Raw genomic sequence first — 22,599 nt, 5'->3', positions numbered from 1 at the left:
AGTACCCCAAGGCTCTGTTTTAGGCCCAGTACTCTTCAACATCTTCATCAATGATTTGGATGAGGGAATAAATGGGGAACTCATCAAATTTGCAGATGACACCAAGCTGGCAGGAATAGCCAACACTCCAGAAGATAGGCTTAAGATACAGAAGGATCTTGACAAACTTGAACATTGGGCACTATCTAATAAAATGAAATTCAATGGTGAAAAGAGTAAGGTTCTACATTTAGGCAACAAAAATGGAATGCACATGTACAGTATAGGTGGTACCTTGCTCAGTAGTAGTAACTGTGAAAAGGATCTTGGAGTCCTAGTGGACAACCATTTAAATATGAGCCAGCAGTGTGCAGCAGCTGCCAAAAAAGCCAACACAGTCCTATGCTGCATCAACAGAGGGATAGAATCAAGATCACATGTAGTATTAATACCACTTTATAATGCCTTGGTAAGGCCACACTTGGAATACTGCATTCAGTTCGGGTCGCCACGATGTAAAAAAGATGTGGAGACTCTAGAAAGAGTGCAGAGAAGAGCAACAAAGATGATTAGGGGACTGGAGACTAAAACATATGAAGAACGGTTGCAGGATCTGGATATGTTTAGCTTAAGAGAAAGAAGGACTAGGGGAGACATGATAGCATTGTTCCAATATCTCAGGGGTTGCCACAAAGATGAGGGAGTCAAACTATTCTCCAAGGTACCTGAGGGTAGAACAAGAAGCAATGGGTGGAAACTAATCAAGGAGAGAAGCAACTTAGAACTGAGGATAAATTTCCTGACAATTAGAACAATTAATCAGTGGAACAGCTTGCCTCCAGAAGTTGTGAATGCCCCAACACTTGAAGTCTTTAAGAAGATATTGGATAGCTATTTGTCTGAAACGGTATAGGGTTTCCTGCCTAGGCAGGGGGTTGGACTAGAAGACCTCCAAGGTCCCTTCCAACTCTACTATTGTATTATTGTATTAACTTTGGCTGTAATATTGAATTGGATAAATGGGAAAAATTTTGGGGAACAAACTTAAAAATGACACTATCAGTTGCATACAAGGAAAATCAGTATAAAATGTTTTACAGATGGCACCTGGCACCAACAAGGTTAGCTAAAATCTCAACAAATACTTCCCCCAAATGCCGGAAAAGTGAATCAATACATGGAACATACTATCACTTATGGTGGACCTGTGAGGAGGCTAAAATTTTTTGGAAAAGGATCAAAAAGTGGCTAGAGGTAATAACAGGTGTTAAAATAGAATGGAAACCTGAAGGTTTTTTTATTAGGAATAATGACTATGAAATATAAAAAAGAAATTCAGTATTTAATATTACATATAATTACGGCGGCAAGTATTGCCTTTGCTCAGAAATGGAAAAACAAATTAATTCCAAGCGAAGATGAAATAATAAGAAAGGTTATGGACTGTGCTGAAATGGACAAATTAACAAAAGAAATCCAGGGAAAAGAAGAAACAGAATACTACCAGATATGGGGAAAATGGTATAGGTGGATGGAGGAAAGAAATAAGGATCAATGAAGGAAGACAACAAAGCCCAAAAATAGTAGTTAAGGAGAATTAACACATATATACAATATGTATCCAAGTGGTTCAAACTTACTAGAGGTAATCAGCCAATATAGCAGACAGAGGAGTAAGATAAGAGGGTTAAGAATGGTGAAATACAAATGAAATATAATAGAAGGGGAAAATATAAGGTGAGCGATATCGATTGGCAATTGCTGTTAGAAAGAACAGGAAGCTCCTGTTCGTATTGTATTGTGTAAATGTGGTGTAAGTCTAAGTTTTGTGCATGTGTATTTTACATATTTGTAAATAAAATTTTTTTTAAATGAATATTTATATCTGAATATTTAACGTATTACAAATGTAGCTATTATTTATTTATGAACTGGACACTGGCTTTTGGTTCACTGACTGATAGCTCACAAAAAAAGTTAAATTAGTTTAAAAAAAGCTTCTTTCAACTGCTACAACTCTGAACTGCTATAAGAAGCTTTATTAACAATACTGAGATTCTAAGAGAACACTAGGAATGTGATTTGGGGATTGACTCATTTTTGAAGAGAAATCATTTCAGGAAGCAGTCTTGTTTTGTAGGAGCAACTTATTTGGAAACAAAGTATTATAACTACACAGATTTCTATACAGTACTAGTGTAGAATGATTCAAGATTCTGGATGATAAGACATAGTTTAAACTTAAAGCATTAAGGTAAAAATCTGTCACAGAAAAATTACTGCAATAAGATAATCCTTCCAGGCAGAATCCAAAACACCTGGATTCCTTCAGTCTCCACTCAAGCAAAGCTGAATTTGATTGGTTACTTGGCAAAGACTTAGCAGGACCTTGGTGCTTTCCCAAATATTTGAGTGCTTCTCTACCTTGCCTCCCTTCTCATGCATCAGCATTCTCATGAACTTGGCTGCCCTGATTCAGATCCAGAATTCAAGTCTATGTCAGTCTGGCCTAAAAATAACAATGCCTTTTAATGAAGCAGATAGCAGCTAGTTGAAAAATAATTAAAACAGCCACTTATTATACGCCCCCCCCCCAAAAAAAAAAAATTAATTCTGGAAATAAGGAACATTAAGGACAGCTAAATCTAAGAATCATTTGCTCTCCCAGGCAAACAGTACAGAAATTAAAGTTGGGGACAGTCCCATATCTTGAACTAACTGAAAGATTGCATCTTCTAGCCTCCAAGTTGGCTGCTCCTAAAGGCATCCACAAGATTAAAGGCTTTCATCAAAATCATCATGATGTTCAAGAATAGTGGAACTTGTGAAGTGATGCTGCTTTCATCATCTGCACAGTCTTCTACTAGAGTTCCTTGGGTGCTGTACTTCCAGATCAGATCAGATCAGACCAGACCACAGAAGACTAATTTGATGCCTAATCTTCTATTTATATATAAGGAGAAAAGATATACCCACCACCACGGACAAAGATGTTTTGGAAGCATTATTTTTGGTTAATTGCACAAATAATTAATTAACCAAAAAAAGAAAAATCTTTCTCTCTCTTGAACTAAGAAAACTGCAGGTCTCTAGTATTCTGCACTGGGAAAATTCTATGCTAGAAGTCTCAGCCAGGGTGGGCAGTTCTGGGTTTTGACAAGAAACTGACCTTAGATAAATTTCTAGCTCGAGTAATTTGGCTCAGCTGGTTGACAGAAACAAGATTTCTGCATGATAGCATATAGCCCAGCACCCAAGATGGAGCCATTGCAGGCAGCCCATGATCTCTAACCACTCTGAATATTGAAAACTATGATTGGGGAGGAGTTAAGTTTAAGGTGCATAAGACTGAAAGTGTAGTGATGTGAAATAAGTTATACATTTGTAGAGCGATCAAGGATTCTCTCTCAACAACTCAATTATCACTCCTCTACAAATGGTGGAATACCTTTGATTCACACATTAGAGAGGATATAAAACTAGCAAGCCGAGAATTATAAATTGCATTGCAGCCTTGGAATAAAGTGCCTCTAATGCCTGATTCCAAAGGCTTGCTCTTAAGATAAACTAATGCATTTGACTGAGTTGTCCTTTAGAGGCCTGACATAAGTATGTGCAAGAGATGGTCAAACCAGGAGCCCATTTGATGTACTACTTAAGGCAGCTGGCTAGAAACCAGGAAATTGAGTTCTAATCCCACTTTAGGCATGAAAACCGACTGGGTGGCTTTGGACTGGTCACTCTCTCTCAACCAAACTCACTTCACAGGGTTGTTGTTGAGGGGAAAATAGGAAGAAGTATCAGGTGTGTTTGCTGTTTTGAGTTATTTTTAAAAATAATAAAGGATAAAAAAAATCTAAAATCAAATAAAAATGTGCTTCTCTGAGCATAACATTTAAAAATCATGCTTGCTAGAGAAGGAATATTCCTTCCCCAAATAGTTAATAAATAGGAACAAAATAACTATGATGATAAATAGGCTAAAACAATAAATATTTTGAACAAGCTTAAATAATGTGCTACCTACCACTGCTTATTTTAAAAAATACAGTTTAGAGTATTATATTAGTAAAACTGCACCTAGGAATATGCACCGTATGGAATTTGGTACAGATGTAGAGCTTTTATAAGTGAATCAAAGAAACTGCAATGAATTATGGATTTTGTTAATCAAGGGAATTGTTACACACAAAAAGAGAAGCATGCATTTCTGAAGCACTTTTATGAATAATGAAACCATGATTTGGTCATTTATAGTTACCCAAATGAAATGTTTAAATAGTTAATATTCACCCAATTACCTGGTTTTATCTCATGTTCTTCTGAGGAACCCAAACTTTCTTCTTCACTTTTACATTCTATTAGACTTATCTGGGGGTCTATTATATGAATGAAGAAAGTGTGGTTATCTTTTATCACCTTCACTTTAACTAAGGTTGACCCTAGAAAAAGAAACAAATAAATAACTAACATCAGAGTGGGCAGTCATGATTCTAATGTTAAATAATCCATATAACAATTACATTATACAGATTGCTAGAACATTTGCTGAAGATCTAAGAATCCATCTTCTAAAGTTAGATATAACTTCCTAGTTCTTTTCCATATTAACTTATCTAGTATAATCTTTAAAGTAAGATACATATATAAGTATAATTTTCAAAAGCAAAGTGAAAACATAATTTTCTTAAAATTATATTTTAATTAAATTTATTTCTTGATGTATAAATATCCCCTTAGAATTATTATACCAATAATTAACCTGCTCTGTCTGGCATATTAATTTTGATTAGTGATGTGAAATCATTTTTAAATAGCACGTTGTCAGAATTTAATAATTTTAAATATCAGAATTCAAGATGCCACATCTATTGAATTATCTGTTAGTGAACTTCTTTAAATGTATGTTTCTTTGCATTTAATTTCTTCTAATACATTTTGTATACTTAATTAGAGTTGAGAAATATTGCTGAGATGGACTCAGTTAAATAACATGCCAGTTTGTCACATTATTACAACTGTTCATTTTATGTTAAAACAAGTCCTATTGAACGTAGCTGAGCTTAAAACCTTATGTTACTCCATCATCAGTCCTCACTATTTTATCCCCATAACCATCTGACCAGATTCTTATGAGAAGCCAACAAGCAGTATGTCGGTGGAATTACTTTTGAGAAGTTTTTTGCCTGCAATGTGGAAATAATGTCTAGCCTGCATAATATTATGACTAATATTATATATTAGTCATAGAGAGTCTTATACTCCAATTAATTTAATTTCTGACTAAAGTTTCAGCATTATGTTTATACTATGTAACAAGCAAAAAACCATGCATTTCAATGTCTAATAGGAAACCTTCACAATATGAAAAAAATACCTTTTTCAAACATTATTTTTTCTGCTTGGATTTGCCCTCCATCAGTAGGGAAAAGATACTGGATAGTCCCTGAAACTTGAATGGGAGTCTCACCTGTATTATATCCAAGAAACTAGAAGAGAACGGTTATAGAACAATATATAATCATATTAAATAGAAGTAATGGGGAAAACTGGGAATCTCTAACAAACCAAATCAGGAAATATGGGTTGTTTTACTAAATTAAGCTTTGGAGGGCCAAATCCTGAGAATTAAAAATGAAAACAAAATCAAAATTTGGAAGAGTTCCCTAATTGATTTCTGTTCTTTTTGCAGATCTGAGAGTTTCACATCGATTTAGGCCAGGTATGGGTGATCCCTGTGGTCCTAAAGCAAACCAGAGAAATAGAAGTGAAGCTTTTCTGACTGAAAGGATTTGTTGACTTATGAAGTAGGTCTTTCTTCTGGGGGTCCTAAGGCAAGGGCCTTCCTTGGGAGGACACTTCTTGTATAACTTTTGGCAACAAAGCTTTTATTACCTTCTTGGCTACTGAGATACTATATGCTTTGCAAGGCTTCTAACTGATGCTAAGCAGGAGTCATCTGTCTAGGGTAAAAGAAAACCTGCAACAATTGCTTATTATTTATCAGGCATGATTTCAGGTGTTGGTATTCTTTTTAAAAGTGGAAGCCTACATTCTTTAGAACCTATCTTAGAACCACCTCTCCTGTTAGGAACAAGTCCAATTGTAAAGAACAACATGAAATGCACTCTTGAAAATAAGATCATCCTTTTCCATCAAACTGTTGTTGCTTTTGTGATGTAGAAAGATCACCCTACACTCTGCTTTCCATCTTTATCCTGGTACCATTATGTACTTAAAAAGGTTAAAGCCAGAATAACCAAAGGTCTATCTCCATCCATGACCTCACAATCTAATTGTTTCCAAAAGCTTTGGAAGGCTCTGTTCCTTTTGATACGTAGATAAACATAAATAATATTGTTGTTGATATTAACTTATCCTCCCTCCAGTGATGCCACCATATTATCATACTCCTTTTAGAGCTTTAAATGGATGGTTTTCTTTTTAAAATGCTTTGATTAAAATTCCCTTCCAGGAAATTTATAAAAGCTAAGGGGCCAAACCAACAATTAAATAACCAAAATAATACAGAATAAGTAATAAAATGTTCCAGTTGCTACTGTTCTGACATCTGAAACTCCAAAATATTGCTGGCAATTAACTAAAGTCAACAAAACCCTAAAAGGAATCCAAATAAAGGTCTATGCAGGCATAGGATCTACTATGATAATTTATAGAGATAGCAAAGAAGACCACACCAGAATATTGCTGCTACATTGCTGCTACATCCAGCTACATTGACTGTGTAAGAAAATCCAGGCTTCAGACAAAACATTAGCACCGAGGACTTCTTGAAATGTGCAACCTATTACTTGAACCTTGCAAGGGTGGACCCAATAACTAGAATTATTTCCAGCAATCATTAACTAATTCACCTCATAGTCTTTCTCTGCAGGCAAAGGAGGCATAGTTTGTTTACTCTGTTTCTGTAACTTGGCTTGATCTTCAAACTCTGTTGATTTAGATGATTCTGATTTCTCCTTAGAACTCTTTTTCTTAGATGCTTTTGTCTCTTCAGGAATGGATGGCTCTTTCCCCTTGCCTTTCTTTTTCCCATCAGATTTTTCCTTCTTCTCTGCTTTTTTTAGTTCTTTTAAGCGTTCTTCCTCCAACAGCCTATCTTGCTCTTCCTTCCAGGCCTACAGTAGAAAAAGGAAAGTTCAGAGTCAGACTTAACATGAAATGCGCATTTTAACACAGCCAAGCAATTTGGGTTTTGCCCCTACAATCTGATCCATTATTGAATGCATTCTTTATTTTTCTCTTTAGAAAAAGTGCTGTTTTAGGCAATTGTAACAAGCAACATGATTATTTCCTTGCACTACATTTCAACTACCAAGTAATGTAGATGCTACTATAATGTGCATTATTTAATACTGCATCAAAGTAATATTACTATGATCATAACTGCTAATTTCATATATTTATTCAGACATATTCTTATATTTCAGCTACTTAAATAGAGGAACAAGTGGTATTCAGTAGTAATCAGTAGTTACCTTGAGAGATTCATCTCTGACAAATATATTTTTTTCCTTCTCAGCTACAGGTTCAGATGAAACTTCTACTTTACTTTTGGAAGAACCTTTGAAATTTGAGAAAGCATAAAGATTATAACTATATCATGAATGTTATATAAATGGTTCCTTGGCTAAAATAATCCTAAGGGTTAAATATTTTAAGTAAACAAAAATCTGACTCTGTAGGAAGACATTTTCCATTAAATACAACAGTATGTTTCTCCTCCCAAAAGCACTTTCTACTGATGGAAACAAATATCTTCTTTTCCATCTGGTCTAAAAATTGACTTCAGAAGGGCTACTCTCTCATAATAATTGTGAGAATTAAACAGATCTATCTCTTCTCATACCTGAAAACTGCAAGTACTTTTCAGGTGGGAAAAAGCATAGCTGAGTTAGATAGCAGTATCTGACTGACCTTGGCTGATCTCCAAAAGCTAAGTAGACCAAACCTGTTTAGTACTTGGATTGAACATCACCAAGAAATAGTAGAATGGGTTAGGAAAAAGCATCTCCAAAGTTAGCAATAACGTGCCACTTCCATATTTATGTAAACAAAAATGCAAGCAACACCTACCGTCCCTAGCTTTTATTTATTTATTTTCATTTATTAAATTTTTATGTTGCTCATTTGAGCTTGCTGACATTTTGTATACATGTACTTTGCATGTTCTTGAGGACTGATGTTGAAGACAATGGTGCATTTCAGAAACTGGGAAGATTGGTTAAGTTTCTGGTTATGTAGCAACAGTGTTTTTGTTTGGGTAATAAACTATAAACCAGACTGGAATTAAAAAAACACTAGGAAGAAGGCAATAGCAAGAATATTATAGGTCAAAATACACAAGATTACCATGAGCCAATCTTGGTCTGAAAGATCTGAAGATACCAATATATTTTATTTGGCAGTACCTGGCCAAACAACAGGCATAATAAAAGTGGATGGCATGCTGTTGTACTATTAACATCTGCTACTCATATAGTTAAAGAGAACAGCTCCTTTCCTTACAGGGGACAGCTAGCACGCTGCCCATGCAGTGTTCAGTAACATTTAAAGAAGCTCCACAGCATATAAATGTTGGGATTGACCAAACAAGGATGTATTTTTGCTATTTAAATAATTTAGACCCTATGTGCAAAGTAAAGAGCTTCACAGTAAGAAAAGAGATTTCAGTCAAGCTATCTGCAATGGTGGGTTTATGTGTATGTGAATGTATGTTTCATTTTTTTAAATGTCCCTTTTGCCAATATTTCTGCAAAATTAATTGGCTGATAACCCATCAACACAGACTGCCATGCTCCTTACTCCCATGGCCTTGGTGTAAAAATACAAAGGAGCAGCAGCTCATACTGAATATCCCTTGTTTCCTATGCCCAGAATACTCAAAACATTTTTAGTTTTGCTTCCACAAAGACAATGAGGCGGTTTGGAGCTTTGCTCCATTACACTGCAGCCCATTTGGGACATTCAGATGAAAAGTTCTGAGTGGGGTGCCTGGTTCCAAACTGAAATATAAAGGGTGGGTTTGTCATGGATACCACTAGATTGTATCTGTAGGAGAAGAACAGGAGAGGTGGGTGGGGACGAAGTTAAATGAGCCATCAGCCTAAAGTTATTTCAGTCCCACCTCTATGTCCAACCCCTCTTGAATTCTGTTGACACTTATCTAGCACCAATTTTTAGCACTGAACATTAGTTGACTAGATTCTTTATTGTTTGAGTAATAAATCTCCTTAACTGCAACTTAACATATGATCCTGATTCTTTGCGCATTACAATGTCATAGAAATACTTACTTTTCACTTTCTTTCCAGCAGCCCCTTTTTTGCCAGAAGGTGGAGACCTGGCCTCAGCAGGAAGTTTCTCCATTGCCTCTTTAGCCAATCTAAGTGCCTCCAGTTCCTGAGCCATCTTTTCTTCCTGGTATTTGGCTTCTTCTGTCAGTATCCATTCATCAATGGAGGCAGCCACCAATTCCAGATAATTCCTGGAAAATGTGTTACTGCTATCAATCAGAACATTGACTAGAAAAGGCTCTTCTCCTTGACCCTGACCTACAGAATTCATTAGCAGAATTAGGAGAAATGTGCTGAACCAGAGTAATTCTGCACCACTCAGCCCCAAACCCTACAGCCAGCCCAAAAGGATACCTTTTGGTCAATGGTACCTAAAACCAGGAGGTCAAGGACAGCAAGAATGGATGCATAACCGCCATCCGTGGTGGCGCAGTGGTTAGACTGCAGTACTGCAGGCTACTTCTGCTGACTACTGGCTGCCTGCAATTTGGCAGTTTGAATCTCACCAGGCTCAAGGTTTATTCAGCCTTCAATTCTTCCAAGGCCGGTAAAGTGAGGACCCAGATTGTTGGGGGCAATATGCTGGCTCTGTAAACTGCTTAGAGACAGCAGTAAAGCACTGTAAAGTGGTATATAAGTCTAAGTGCTATTGCTATTGCTGTCCCATTTTTACTGTTGTAATTATAAACTTTAGGATAATTACTATTTTAAAAAGCTTTTGATAATTTCCTTTGTGTTATTTTAATTTTTTTTTCAGAGGTTTTATCCTTTCGTGCACATATTACTACTTCCCAGTCCCCCATTAAATTTCATATCGTAAGTCCATTAATTTATCCATAGGTCCTTTATAAAATGCAATTTTGTCTTTATTTGGAGCATACATTTTTAGTTATGAACAAAGTCTTGGCCCACACAAATTAGCTTCCACCTCTCAACATCCACCTTCTGAAAAAGGGCAAATTACAGTTAGAATCAATAGTAATTTCTTCTCATATTCACATTTTTATTATTACATAGAAATGCCTGTTGTTTTAATATTCACAGACTTAGAATACAAATATTACATAAACATATCCCTTATATGAGTAGCCCTATGTAAAAGCTAATATTCAAAATGTCTGGCACAAGTGTGAAGTTGTTAAAAATATATTGTTACCTATTTCCCCTTTTTTTTGAAATTCAGAAATATGATAGTTGAATCTCATTGGATGTTGCCTATTGGGAAATGATTATTGTTACATAAAAGCAATTTACTTTTGCTATTTAATTTTACAAATAATTTACAAGTAATGATGGCAAAGTAGCTCCAATCACTCATCATCAGTGAATTATTATTCATTGTCATAATTCACTCCTTCTCCCTTTCCATGTGACAGGATAGTATTTGAAATCCATTTTACCTGAACCCAACATCAGAATGCAGTGAAATGTTCCAGAACTCCTCGAACTGACGATGTTGGTTTATGGGATTATGAAGGACTATCAGCAAAGAGTTATCTTGAGTATGATAATAGGAATCAATGCATCTATAATTCTGAGTTGCATTGTGAAGGACCTGTTAACAAGAGAAGAATTAATAAGATTCCATTCTCATTAAGAGACTGTTTGTTGAGGTGATGGGAAAAAAGACAGTGGCTACATTTATTTGTGCCAACTGATTTATAGACAACTGACACCAATAATTGAAATTGTGAAGTGTTTTACCATATATATTCAAAATGTAAATGATTGTATAAAGTAGAGAATATAAAAATAATATTCAGTTTGAAAAAGTGAGGAAAAGAAAAAAAGCTAAAGCAAGGCATATAATATTTAAAATAAGAAAGGCTTGAGTAGAGATACAGTCATGTGAAAAAGTAAGTACATCCCATGTAAAACCTTTTCTTCTTTAACATTATGTGAATATATCAATATTTTATCTTTATTCAAACAGTATAAAGATAAAGGTGATGTAAATTTGAAACAATAGAAAATACTTGTAGCTCGGGTTTTAGATTTTGGCAGTGGTTTGCTTTCCACGCTTGTCAGTTGGCCATTTGATTGGTTGATTTAGAACCAGGCATTGAATTAGCCATTCCAAAATCCCAAATTCTTTTTTTTTAGCTATTCCTTTACTGGAATGTTTAGATCATTGTCATACTGCAAGGTCCACTTTTGGTTAAACTTCAAGCTTCTGACATACGAATTCATATTATCTTCAAGGACTTCTGGTACAATGAACAATTCATAGAGGATTTCATGATGGTAGCTGTCCAGGCCCTGATTCAGCAAAGTAGGCAAACCATAACCACCATGCTTTATGGTTTGTATCAGGCTCTTCTGATCAAATGCTGTCTTTGGGTTTTGTCCTTATCTTCTGGTACTATAGCAAAATATATATTTCCTTGTCTGTCCAGAGCACATTGTTCCATAAGTCCTGGTTTTTGCCTAGGTGTTCATGAACAGACTTTAGTCTTGCCTTTAGTTCTTTCTGAGCAGCAAAGATTTTAGCCTGGCATACCTCTCACATAGATTTACTTGGGGCATCTTCTTTCTAATGATAGACACACACACTTTTATATCAATAGTGGAGAGAGCTACCTGTAGGTTATGTGATCAAATCCTGGGATTCCTAGAGACTTTTTAAATTATCTTTGCTCTGGGGTTGAACTTGGTGGGACAACGTGACCTGGTAAGTTGGCAGTTACTTGAAATCTTCTCCACTTACAGATAATCTTCTAGATAGTAGAATGATTGATGTCCAATTGTTTGATGATCTTTTCGAATCCCTTCCCAGACTAACTTCATCTATCTTTCTTTTTAAAGCCTCTCAGAGCTCTTTCAATTTAGGCATGGTGATACACACTTCAGCAAGAAAGAGAAACTAAATGTCTGAAATTTCAGTAGGACAGGTATCTCTCAGATCCTCTCTAACATGTTCTAATCATGTGCATCTCCTCTGGTACACCTGATTCTAACTTTATATATTTGATAAATTTACAGCTTTTCCACATGTGAAATTTGCATTTATGCTTACTTAAATTACACAACATAATGCAAGTGGTGCATATTGTGTATATTATATCTCCTTTATGTATCAATATTATTGAAATGAAGATTAAATATCTGTATGTTGAAATATGTTGAAAAAGTTAAAAAAAATCATTGGGGTGTACTTTTTCACCTGACTGTAAGGGGAGTTGACATATAAATTTCAGGATCACCATGGCCCAACATGGTTATCTGCAATTTTCAGCATAACATAGATGGACATATATGGATGGGTTATTTTAGTAATGGACTGGTCTGTAATAAGAAGGATGACCTATTAGTATGTTAAGAGCAAAACCTTGAAACTGATTCAACTAGCTGTATTAACAATAATGTAACATATGCAGAGAAGCAAGGCTGTTGAATGTATTTATAAATTCAACAGTCTGACTACAATTTCCTAAAATTGAATGTTGACATACAGCACTTAAACAGAATGTAAAATTAGCAGTATGTGACTCATAGTAGCTAAACTATCATATTACCTAAGCTATCGCTGCTCAGGAAAGATAATGCAGCAATCAAATCTTTGATGAAGAATGTAGGAGAACTTCTAAATTATATATTAGTACTTTCTAACAAAGTTCAAATGTGTTCAAACAGGCAAAGTCCTCAATTCCACCCCCACACACCCCCACACACAAACACACATATAATATAAATATACTATGCTCCCTATTCTAATGCAATTAAACTATCTAGGAGAACACCACAGTCAATACTATCAAAAACTACTGAGAAACCAAACAGGGTCAATGAAGTTGCACTTCATTTATCTCTCCTGAAGAAAGCGACCTGTCAGGTTGACCATGGTTTATTTTGATCCACAATCCAGAAATATTCTAGAATGATAAACAACTTCTGCTAGAATATCCATAGCTACACAGAGAATACCCTTTGAAGTAATAGTCCTCAGATTAATCTCAACTTTGGGTATAATGTTGAAAATATAAACAGAGACTTATTTTGTGGAAATGCATATTAAGCAGGTCCTGTGCAAGAGTGTTTATTAAATGAGGCAACAAATTGCAGTTACCTGGAAGAGGAGTTGTGGTTGAAAATGCTCAACAAAACTCCAGTCATTCAAACACCGCTGCTGGGTCTTTTGGATGGCTGAAATTACCTTGTAAGAAAATAGGTAAAATTTAGCTTATTTAACAAATGTTGGGAAGGAGGTGAAAAAGAATTAAGAGAGGCTTATTTTCTAGCTTTAGAATCTAATTCATTTTAAATTGATCAGCTTAGAATCTCTATATTCCCATGCTATCACATGCATCCAACATTTGTGGTGAGATGGGCAGCCAATAAATGTAATTGATAAATAAATAAATCTGCATGTTCAATACCACCTTATTTTCTGTAAAATGGCCCTTTTCTTCACTAACACATCAATATCTTCATTCTGGGTATGAAGTTGCCATTAAAAACAGAAGAAGAAAAACAAAATGTCACTGCCTTTTCTATTTATGTTAGCACTCAACCAATGCTGTCTAGAAAGTACAATAGTGCTCTCTTCGCTTCCCATATTGTGAATTTATTAGGGATATACAGACAATGCCAAAAGTAATTTCTAAAAACTATCTCAATAGAAGAACACATACTGTATATTCCAAAGTTTTTATGACCTAGAAAGAAACTCTGAAGGTGAATTTCTTAAATTCAGTTTTAGGAGACAGGCTAATCTCACAATAATGTGATGTTATTTATCTTGATATTAGTCTTGCAGTACACCATGCTTTGAAAAATGAATTATAATATTTATATGTATTTAGGTGACATCTCTTTTGCTTTTAACATTATAGCAAAGTAATATGATTATATTAAATATATTTTAGGACTACCTACATCTTCTTTCCCCTGATTATAATTCTTAATATAGAAGCCAAATTGTTTTTAATCAGAGGTTCATTGATTTTTTAAAAAAAATAGCAGCTTTTTACACCCGCAAGAAAGCAAGTTATAATAAAATCACATAACCAACTTAATGCAGTGAGAGGTTGAAAGAATCTTTGTTACAGCTGAAGCTATCTCTCAAGCATAATTAATACCTAATTTGAAATTCAGCCCCTTTTTTTGACATTGAATCTTTATTGATTAGCTCTTGGGCCATATCAAAGTACAGTTCCAGAAACAAATTGTTTTTCCACTTTTTTCTTCACTAGAAATCTTTAGATTGGTTCAAGTTAAAACCCTTTATATTTCAGGTCAGTTACTTCATGATGAAGCAATTCAGCCACTTATTACTAGTTTGTCATAATGCATAAGGTGCTAAACTATATTTAAGATGGAGGAAGAATATTCATCGTTTTTGATCAGCATAGGAGTTTTGGGGCCCTTTTTGTTTTATTAATTCTCATTCTTAAATTAGGAAATGCTCTAAAAGTGCTTTTTCCTGTTTTCCTTTCTTCAGTCTAGTCATATAGTAATGGACTTGTACCAAGTCGAAGTTCACACTTGACTACAGAACACACTGGCCAATTCTGGACCATTCAGTCCACTTTATCTCATACATTACTATAGAGATAAAATTAGAGGAACGTGTTCAGGACAACCTCTCAGACCTAATTCAGAAAGTAATTGTAACAGTAATATTACATCTATATGTATGAAAGGAGAAAATGCTTGACCTATTTCCCTTCCTCCTTTACTATCAATGAAACAAATTGTAGCACTTAAAGAGGAAGTTCAGTTGTAAAAATGGCAACAGAGGAAAACATTAGAAATTTTAGAGCATCGCTTTTTCAATCTTCAAAGCAGCATGAAAAGCTTATTAGTTTACAAAAGTAAGAGGAGATGATTGGAAAAAAAAGTCATTTAGAGTACTTTAAGTGGTCATCCTTATTGAAAAAAAACCCCTATTTTGTGAAAACCAGCAAATATGATGAGATGAAACAAAGATTATGGACGTTTTGTACCGATGTGTAACCCATATGTGAGAATCATAGGCATTAAGTATATGAAATACATTTTCACTTTCTTTCTTCTATTTTTTTTTACTGCAAACAGTAGAAACGTTAAATATACAAACAATACAGAATGATAACAGATGGGAATATGAAATATTTGATAACTGTCAACAGCATCATTTTACCCCCGAACAGAACAGTATGGAACGAGAGGCTCCAATTCTAATTATGCTAGAATACAGCACACATATCTTTACAAGATCAAGTGTCTCAAGCTTCTTAAGAAATTCAACCTATTGTACATTTTTAAAATTAAAAACAAGGAGCACTAAATTACTGGAATTTATTTATAAATTCTGCTTCTTATTTCAGTACTTCTTACCTTATCTACAGAATTATTCAGACCATTTTCATAAACATCAGCAATCAAATCTGTGGAATGTATTTTAAGATATATACAAAATGTTTAGAAATGTTAGATTCTGCTATCTGGTTCCAATTACTTAAATGCTCAGTGAACAAAATGGGTACTATGCAATCTTCAAAAAATTATATTCATATATTCAAAGCATTGTCTTTTCTTCTTCTCTTGGTATCTGCTTTTATATATTAGTATAGCCTTTATTGTCATTGTACATCATGTATATAATTAAATTGGTTTTAGCCTCACTGGTGCAATCCATGATAACAAATACAAACAACATGAATAGTATAAAGAATAATCCCTATGCAAGTAATTAGGGGGGGGGGAGAAAAAGTTTCCACATGTGCATGGAGTGATTGTGGTTGTGTTCAAGAGTCTGACAGCCCAAGAAACTATTTTTAAATTTATTTGTTCGGCTGGCTATGCTTTGATGTCTTCTGCCTGATAGTAGAAGTGCGAAGAGACACTGACCAGGGTAGGAATCATCTCTGAGTATCTTCCTCACTCTGCTAAAGCAGTGAGACCTGGCAATGTCATCCAGTAGTGTTAGAGGGCAACCAATGGTTTCTTGTGCCGAATTGATCACTCTCTGTAGTGCCTTCCTGTCTGCAGCAGTTAAACCAGCATACCATACTATAATGCAATATGTGAGGATACTTTCTATTGTGGACCAATAGAAAGAGGTCATCAGTCGTTGTTCCCCCTGATTTTTTCGCAGGACTCTAAGGAAATGAAATCTCTGTTTGGGCCTTTCCAATCACCAGGGACATGTTGTTTTTCCAGGTGAGATCTTGACTAATAAGCACTCCCAAGAATTTAAAAGAGGAAACCCTCTACACACAGCCCCCCTCGATATACAGTGGAGCAGGTTTCTCTCTGTGCTTCCGGAAATATTTATGCATGAGGACCTCAGGCCATAACAACTACCATGTTTCCCCGAAAATATGACATTTCCTGATAATAAGGCCATGCCACATTTTTCTGGTGGGCAACAATATAAGCCCTCACTCCCAAGCAAGGCCCCTGGACAATCCCCCCCTCCGGCCAGGTAGAGCGCCGCTCACCAATCTAGCAGAATTCCGAAGGTGCCAAGCCATCACCTTCCTCAAGCTTCAGGCTTTTGAGTATATGAAGATGGGAGCACAGTAGCCCTGTTATCTCTGTTCTCAGATTTGTGAAAGTAAATTCAAACATCAACAGCCCATTGCTCCTTTCATGAAGATATTTACTCATGCATCCATCTCCTTTCATCTCATGCTCCTTGTAGAAGTTAGAATAGGGCTAGTTCAAGAATCAGATTACATTAAACCAGCTATATTGTTCTCCAGATCTAAATTATTTTATATACAATAAGCAATTCTTCATCTGCTAACTGTAAAGTCCAATAGAAAGATAGTGAAAAACCAGCTGATCTTTAAAAGATCTTTAAAAGAATTCTTAAAGCAGCATTCTTGCCAGTGCATTGGAAAAGATAGGGATTCCTTCTATTTAAGAGGACAAGAGCAATGCTAATTTTAGTGGTCATAATTTTTGAAGTAGAGAGGATGCCTAGCAGTTAATAAGAATATACAATGCTACATTAGAGAATGGGCAATATTGAAAAGGGGAAGCCAGGGAAGAGTGGCTTCAATCTGAATTACTAACTTTCCCAGACATACACTTTAGACTGGCAACATAACTCCTATTATGAACAAAAAGTAGAGGTAAAACATACTAAATTCCATCTGTTTCTATTCAACCCATATCATGCCAGGCTATCCCCATATCATATGTATAATATCTATACCTGTGATAACTTTTGAGTATAGACTCAAGAGAAAAAGAATCCATAAAGCATGGCAAAGATTTTATTATTTTGGCCTCAGGGCATGTTCTGAACTCAGAAAATGGAATAGATTAGTAACATATGCTAGGATGCCATGTTATGCAATGTAAAAATATGGTGTATAAACAGCCACACTTAAGAACACTCAACAGATCGTTCATCTCTCCCAAACAAAACTCAAACCAGCTAATCCTATATAGATATTATGGCACTTCCAATCAGTGATGCATTATGCTCTAAACACCTTAATAGATAACTGTTGTATATTTTCTCCCCATCACTACAGCAATAGCATCAATAGTGGCTGGATAATTTTGAACATTTCCTTCATAAGCAAAGAATGCAATGGTCTCAAACATTTTAGGGTTGATGAGCAGAATATTAAGGATGAACTATAGGCTCTAGCACATTCACAGAGTAGCTATTGTGGGAATGTAACAAGTCACAAATCACCAATTTACAAGAATGCCACAATTATCCCTACTTAATTTTGCCCTTTTCATGAGCAAGTTTACAAAGAGCTGGTGTGGAGCTACTGGGAAAACTCTCTCTCACCCTCCCTCTCTCTCTCTCTCTCCCCTCCCTCCCCCCCCTCTCTCTCTCACACACACACAACTCCAAAGCTAGGCTTTCAGTGTGCAGTAAAAAAGAATCTATAGTCAAAAACTCATGCAGCAGTAAATGTCTTGGGAACAATATTCCATGAATCAACTGATACATCTTATTACTGCTGCAAGTTTCTAATTTCCCAATATAGTGAACAAGGACTTCAGAGAGAATTCCACAGGGAAAATGGAGAGGGAAAAGGAAAAGAAGATTTTTCCAAACAATGTATACCTGAGCTGCAAGATTTGGATTGTCTCCTGATACTTTCCTCCAGTAAAAAAGAGAAATGTTGTTGACTTTGAAACGGGCTATGCTCAGAGTCTAGATCTATGAAAAAGAAATACAAAAAAGACAATTAGATCAATTCTGAGTACACATTCATACAGGAATTCCCCTGCATTACCAATTCAGCTTTCAGCACTGAAAGTAGCAGTGCAGAAAAGGTTTCCCTTAGAAACTGGAAACAACTTTGTTTGGGAAAAGTAGAGCCTGTAATCAATGCAGCCACCTTGAGAGCTCTCCCTTGGTAGCCATTTTCTTTCACTTAGAAAAAAAAGAGGGCCAAGGATGGTTATACCAATAGCCAACATGGGTGATAACCAGTAACCAACATGGGTTCGTTGAAAACAGATCATGCCAAACAAATCTTATTTCATTCTTGGACAAATTAGTGGATCAGTGAAATGCTGTGGATATAGTATACTTAGATTTCAGTAAAGCATGTGCTAAAGTAGACCACAACCTATTTCTTGGCAAGCTAGAAAATGTGGAATAGACAACACCACAACCAGATGGGTCTACAGCTGGCTGACAAATCATACTCAACATGTAGTCCTCAATGGCACTACAACTGCACGGAGGGAAATAAGCAGTTGGGTACCCCAAGGTTCTCTTTTGGACCCGATACTCTTCAATATCATAATAAATGATCTAGAAGGGGAACTCAAAAAATTTGCAGATGACATTAAGCTGGCAGGAATAACCAACACACCAGAGGATAAGCTTAAGATCCAAAAAGATCTTGACAGACTTGAACACTATGTCCTATCTAACAACATGAAATTTAACCTAGATAAAAGTAAAGTTTTACACTTAGGCAAGAAAAATAATTTTCTGGAAAGAATACAGAGAAGAGCAACAAGAATGATTAGGGGGTTGGAGACTAAAACATGAAGAAGGGTTACATGAATTGGATGTCTCTAGTCTAATGAAAACAAGAACTAGAGGAGACATGATAGCTCCAAAATTTAAGGGGCTCCTATAAAAATGATGGGGTCAAACTATTAGCCAAAGCACCAAAAGGCAAGACGAGATGGACAATGGATGGAAACTAATTAAGAGAAGCAACCTAGAACTAAGGGGAATTTTCTTAACAGTGAGAACAATCAACCAAAGGAACAACTTGCCTTCAGACATTGTGAGTGTTCCATCACTGGAGGCTTTCAAAAAGAGACTGAATAATAATTTATCTGAAATAGTATAGAGTCTCCTACTCGAGCAGGAGGTTGGACTAGAAGACCTCCAAGGTCCCTTCCAATTCTGTTATTCTATGTTCTATGGCTGTGTGTGGAATTTTGGAAACTATATCATTTAATGAACACAATTGTTATAAAATGCCAGTTTGTTCTGATTTTCTTACTAGATATAATTTTTCAATAATTCAAGAAATTATAAGCATTGTGCTTTAATATATTCACAAAATACATCTAAAATTTATTTACCTGAATTACTCTGATTAAGTTCTTCAGAAACCTTTTTGGAAATTAATTCTTGTCTCAGTTGTCTAGCAAACCTAGCAGGATTGTCCCATGGGATATAAGATACCTCATCATCACCACCAAGCATCTTGCCAGAACTTTCGAGCCGCCCAGAGTTATCGACTTTTGTCAGCTTCAAACTTTCAAACGTAAACACTCGAAAAGCTCGTTCTACTTCAGCCCAATTCATATGTTCTACAAGAAAATTAAGTCACAGAAAGAAAAATATCTGTTTAAATTGCCTGCATCCACTTTTTAGTTTGTCAGAAATCTGTTTATCATTCATGTCTGATCTAAATTTATTCCAACCAATGCATTCCCAAAAGCAAAAAAAAAAAAAGTATTAAATAAAGGAGGAAATTATTCTATTTCCCAGAGCATGCAGGAAGTTGATATAATAAAGATTTGGACTACTTTGGAAACAGTAAGCCAATAAAAGAATAATATTACCATCGGTACAATAGTGCATGAGTTCATGAAGCCTGGCGAGGCGTTTCGTATTGTTTGCAGGTGATGGAAGAGGGAATTTAAGAAGTTCCATCAAAGGCAGCTTTTCCATCATTTCCTCTTCAATCTTTATTGCATCTAAATCATCTTTTACCTTAAGTGAAGAGAAACATGAAACTTCACTGATTGTGCTATTGAAAGGAGGAACGAGCAACTTTTAATACTGGGGAACATAATAAGTAATTTTTTCCCTCTATCTCTTTGGGGCATTGGAATGATACTACTGCTTCCAGGGCAGGGGATTGGTGCCACAGAAATAAGGCAATATAGATGCATTATGCCTAGCAAAAGCTTCACATACTCATTTTGCTTCTTGGTTTTTGGAAAAGCAAGGCAAGATTTAAGTGTGATGTCCTAAAGTATACAATTCTATAAACATACACTTTGGAAAATGAAAATGTAAAAACCTGATCTCTAGCTCTGCATATTTTAATAACACAGGGTTAATATGTATTGCATATGCTAGTGATAGCTTCTTGATTGATTGTGTTGGATAACATTTTGTGCCATTTCATAAGTCCTACTGTAGGATTGTCTATTGATGTTTCATAAGCAATGATTTTAGAAATAAACAGGTTGTAATAATTTCTTGATCTCTCAGCAACTTTTAGCACCTTCGAACATAGTATCCTTCAGAGATGGCTGTATAGTAAAAACTAACACAAACTAAACTTAGAGAAAAAGAAGAGAAGAGAAAGTGTGGGGGGAAAAGATAAAAGAAATATATATAAAGAAATCTTCATGACAAGTATAGACAAATTTAGAAACTTTTCACCTCCGATAAGATTACTTTTCATCCCATATCATATCCCATATTTATAAGCAAATCCATAAAACATCAACATTTGAATCTTGGTATTCATAAAGGTTGCCAGAACTTTTTTAAAAACTCTTATTTTAATCTTGAACAAATTCCTTCCTTGTACTTTTAACAATTTTAATCTTTAATTCAATCAGATACTATTATAGGATTGAATTTCTCTTCAATTCTTCTTTATCCCATTGAATAGATTTCTTCAAGGTTTTAACAAGCCTTTTTTGTGGATCCAATAAGAAAATATTTTTCCAAGTCATTCTCTTAGCTTATCATTTGTTTTTCAAATTTAATTTTTAAAATATCAGTCAATTCTTTTTGCATATCCAGTAAAGAGTTCTTTTTCAAATCGTTCTCTTGGCCTGTCATTTGTAGTTCCACATTCAGTACTTTATCTTGTCAAATTTGGTTGTTTGTTTGTTTTATTGGATTTATATGCTGCCCTTCTCCCAAAGGACTCAGGGCGGCGTACAACATTAAAAAACACACATCCCGAAAGTTAAAAATTTGTTCCACATCTGTCATTCTTTCACGCCCTTGGTCCTCCCCAGCAATTCCTCCTGGGATCTCTCCACCCCACTAAAGTGTGCAACTTGCAATAAGGTAGCAAGATGTTGAACTGACTAAAGTTTGGCAGACTTGCGTACATTTAGCAGAAAGGGAATTTAAATCACACAGTAAATTTTCCCTTAATAGAAGCAAATGGAGCATCTGAATTCGTTGTATCAACAAATCCTCCAGTTAGTACTGTATTTTCCTAAGAACTGTGTCTGTTTCCTGAGGGAATGCTAAGAAAGTCAGGATGCAAAACATTTATTCATTAATATCTTTTGGAAATATTCTATTCATAGGAGCAGACATCATTACTGACATTGTTGAATTTGTAATTACTAATTTCTAGCTCCATTCCTCAAAGAATCCTTTAATTTTCAAATAACATTTTGTGTCTTTTTATTAGTGGCGGTATTAAACAACATTAAGAGCAGGCTTGTATTTCCCCCCTTGTGTTTGAAATCTTTAGTAGCCTCTTGTGACCAGTTTCTAAAATCGTAAAGAGACTTATCTTTTTATGATATACAATAACCAAGGTAGCCTAAAAAATCTGTTTCCCACCAGAAGCTATTCATTTTGTATAGTCCATTCGAAAATTTTATGGTAAAAATCAATATTCAAAATTTATCCGGATCCTTAATCTGTTTCTACCTTTCTTACAGTTAATTATTCTTCAGTTCAGAGTTGAAGATAAACTTACTATTGACTTTTACAACTTGTTATTCTGAAAGTCTCTCACAATTTTAAGATAGGGAATTTCCAAAAGATATTAGACAGCGATTTTAGTGAACTTTGATTCCTTTAATAATTTATGAGACATTTTAGTATTTTACATTGGGGACTCTAACCAGGTGGAATAATTTTATTATTAGATTTGTGTGT

At 35.2% G+C, this 22,599-nt stretch overlaps 1 protein-coding gene across 2 annotated transcripts in view; it reads right to left on the bottom strand.

Annotated features, from left to right (window-relative positions):
* The window catches only part of SPAG17 (sperm associated antigen 17), a 123,324-nt gene that overhangs the window by 67,655 nt on the left and 33,070 nt on the right, over positions 1-22,599 (bottom strand). For both annotated transcript variants that reach the window (XM_081942135.1, XM_081942136.1), the window contains exons 13-23: positions 20,295-20,445; positions 19,809-20,039; positions 18,319-18,414; positions 15,615-15,664; positions 13,363-13,449; positions 10,697-10,851; positions 9,297-9,487; positions 7,479-7,564; positions 6,855-7,118; positions 5,357-5,468; positions 4,281-4,421 (exon numbers count right to left, since the gene is read on the bottom strand). In XM_081942135.1, coding sequence (XP_081798261.1) covers positions 4,281-4,421; positions 5,357-5,468; positions 6,855-7,118; positions 7,479-7,564; positions 9,297-9,487; positions 10,697-10,851; positions 13,363-13,449; positions 15,615-15,664; positions 18,319-18,414; positions 19,809-20,039; positions 20,295-20,445 — 1,564 coding nt within the window. The remainder of the gene's footprint in view (positions 1-4,280; positions 4,422-5,356; positions 5,469-6,854; positions 7,119-7,478; positions 7,565-9,296; positions 9,488-10,696; positions 10,852-13,362; positions 13,450-15,614; positions 15,665-18,318; positions 18,415-19,808; positions 20,040-20,294; positions 20,446-22,599) is intronic.

Source organism: Natrix helvetica (genome assembly GCF_964273705.1).
Source record: "Natrix helvetica genome assembly, chromosome: 2".
Lineage (NCBI taxonomy): Eukaryota > Metazoa > Chordata > Lepidosauria > Squamata > Natricidae > Natrix > Natrix helvetica.
The sequence above is the reverse complement of the archived record's forward strand: the minus strand, read 5'-3'. Positions and strand labels throughout refer to the sequence as shown.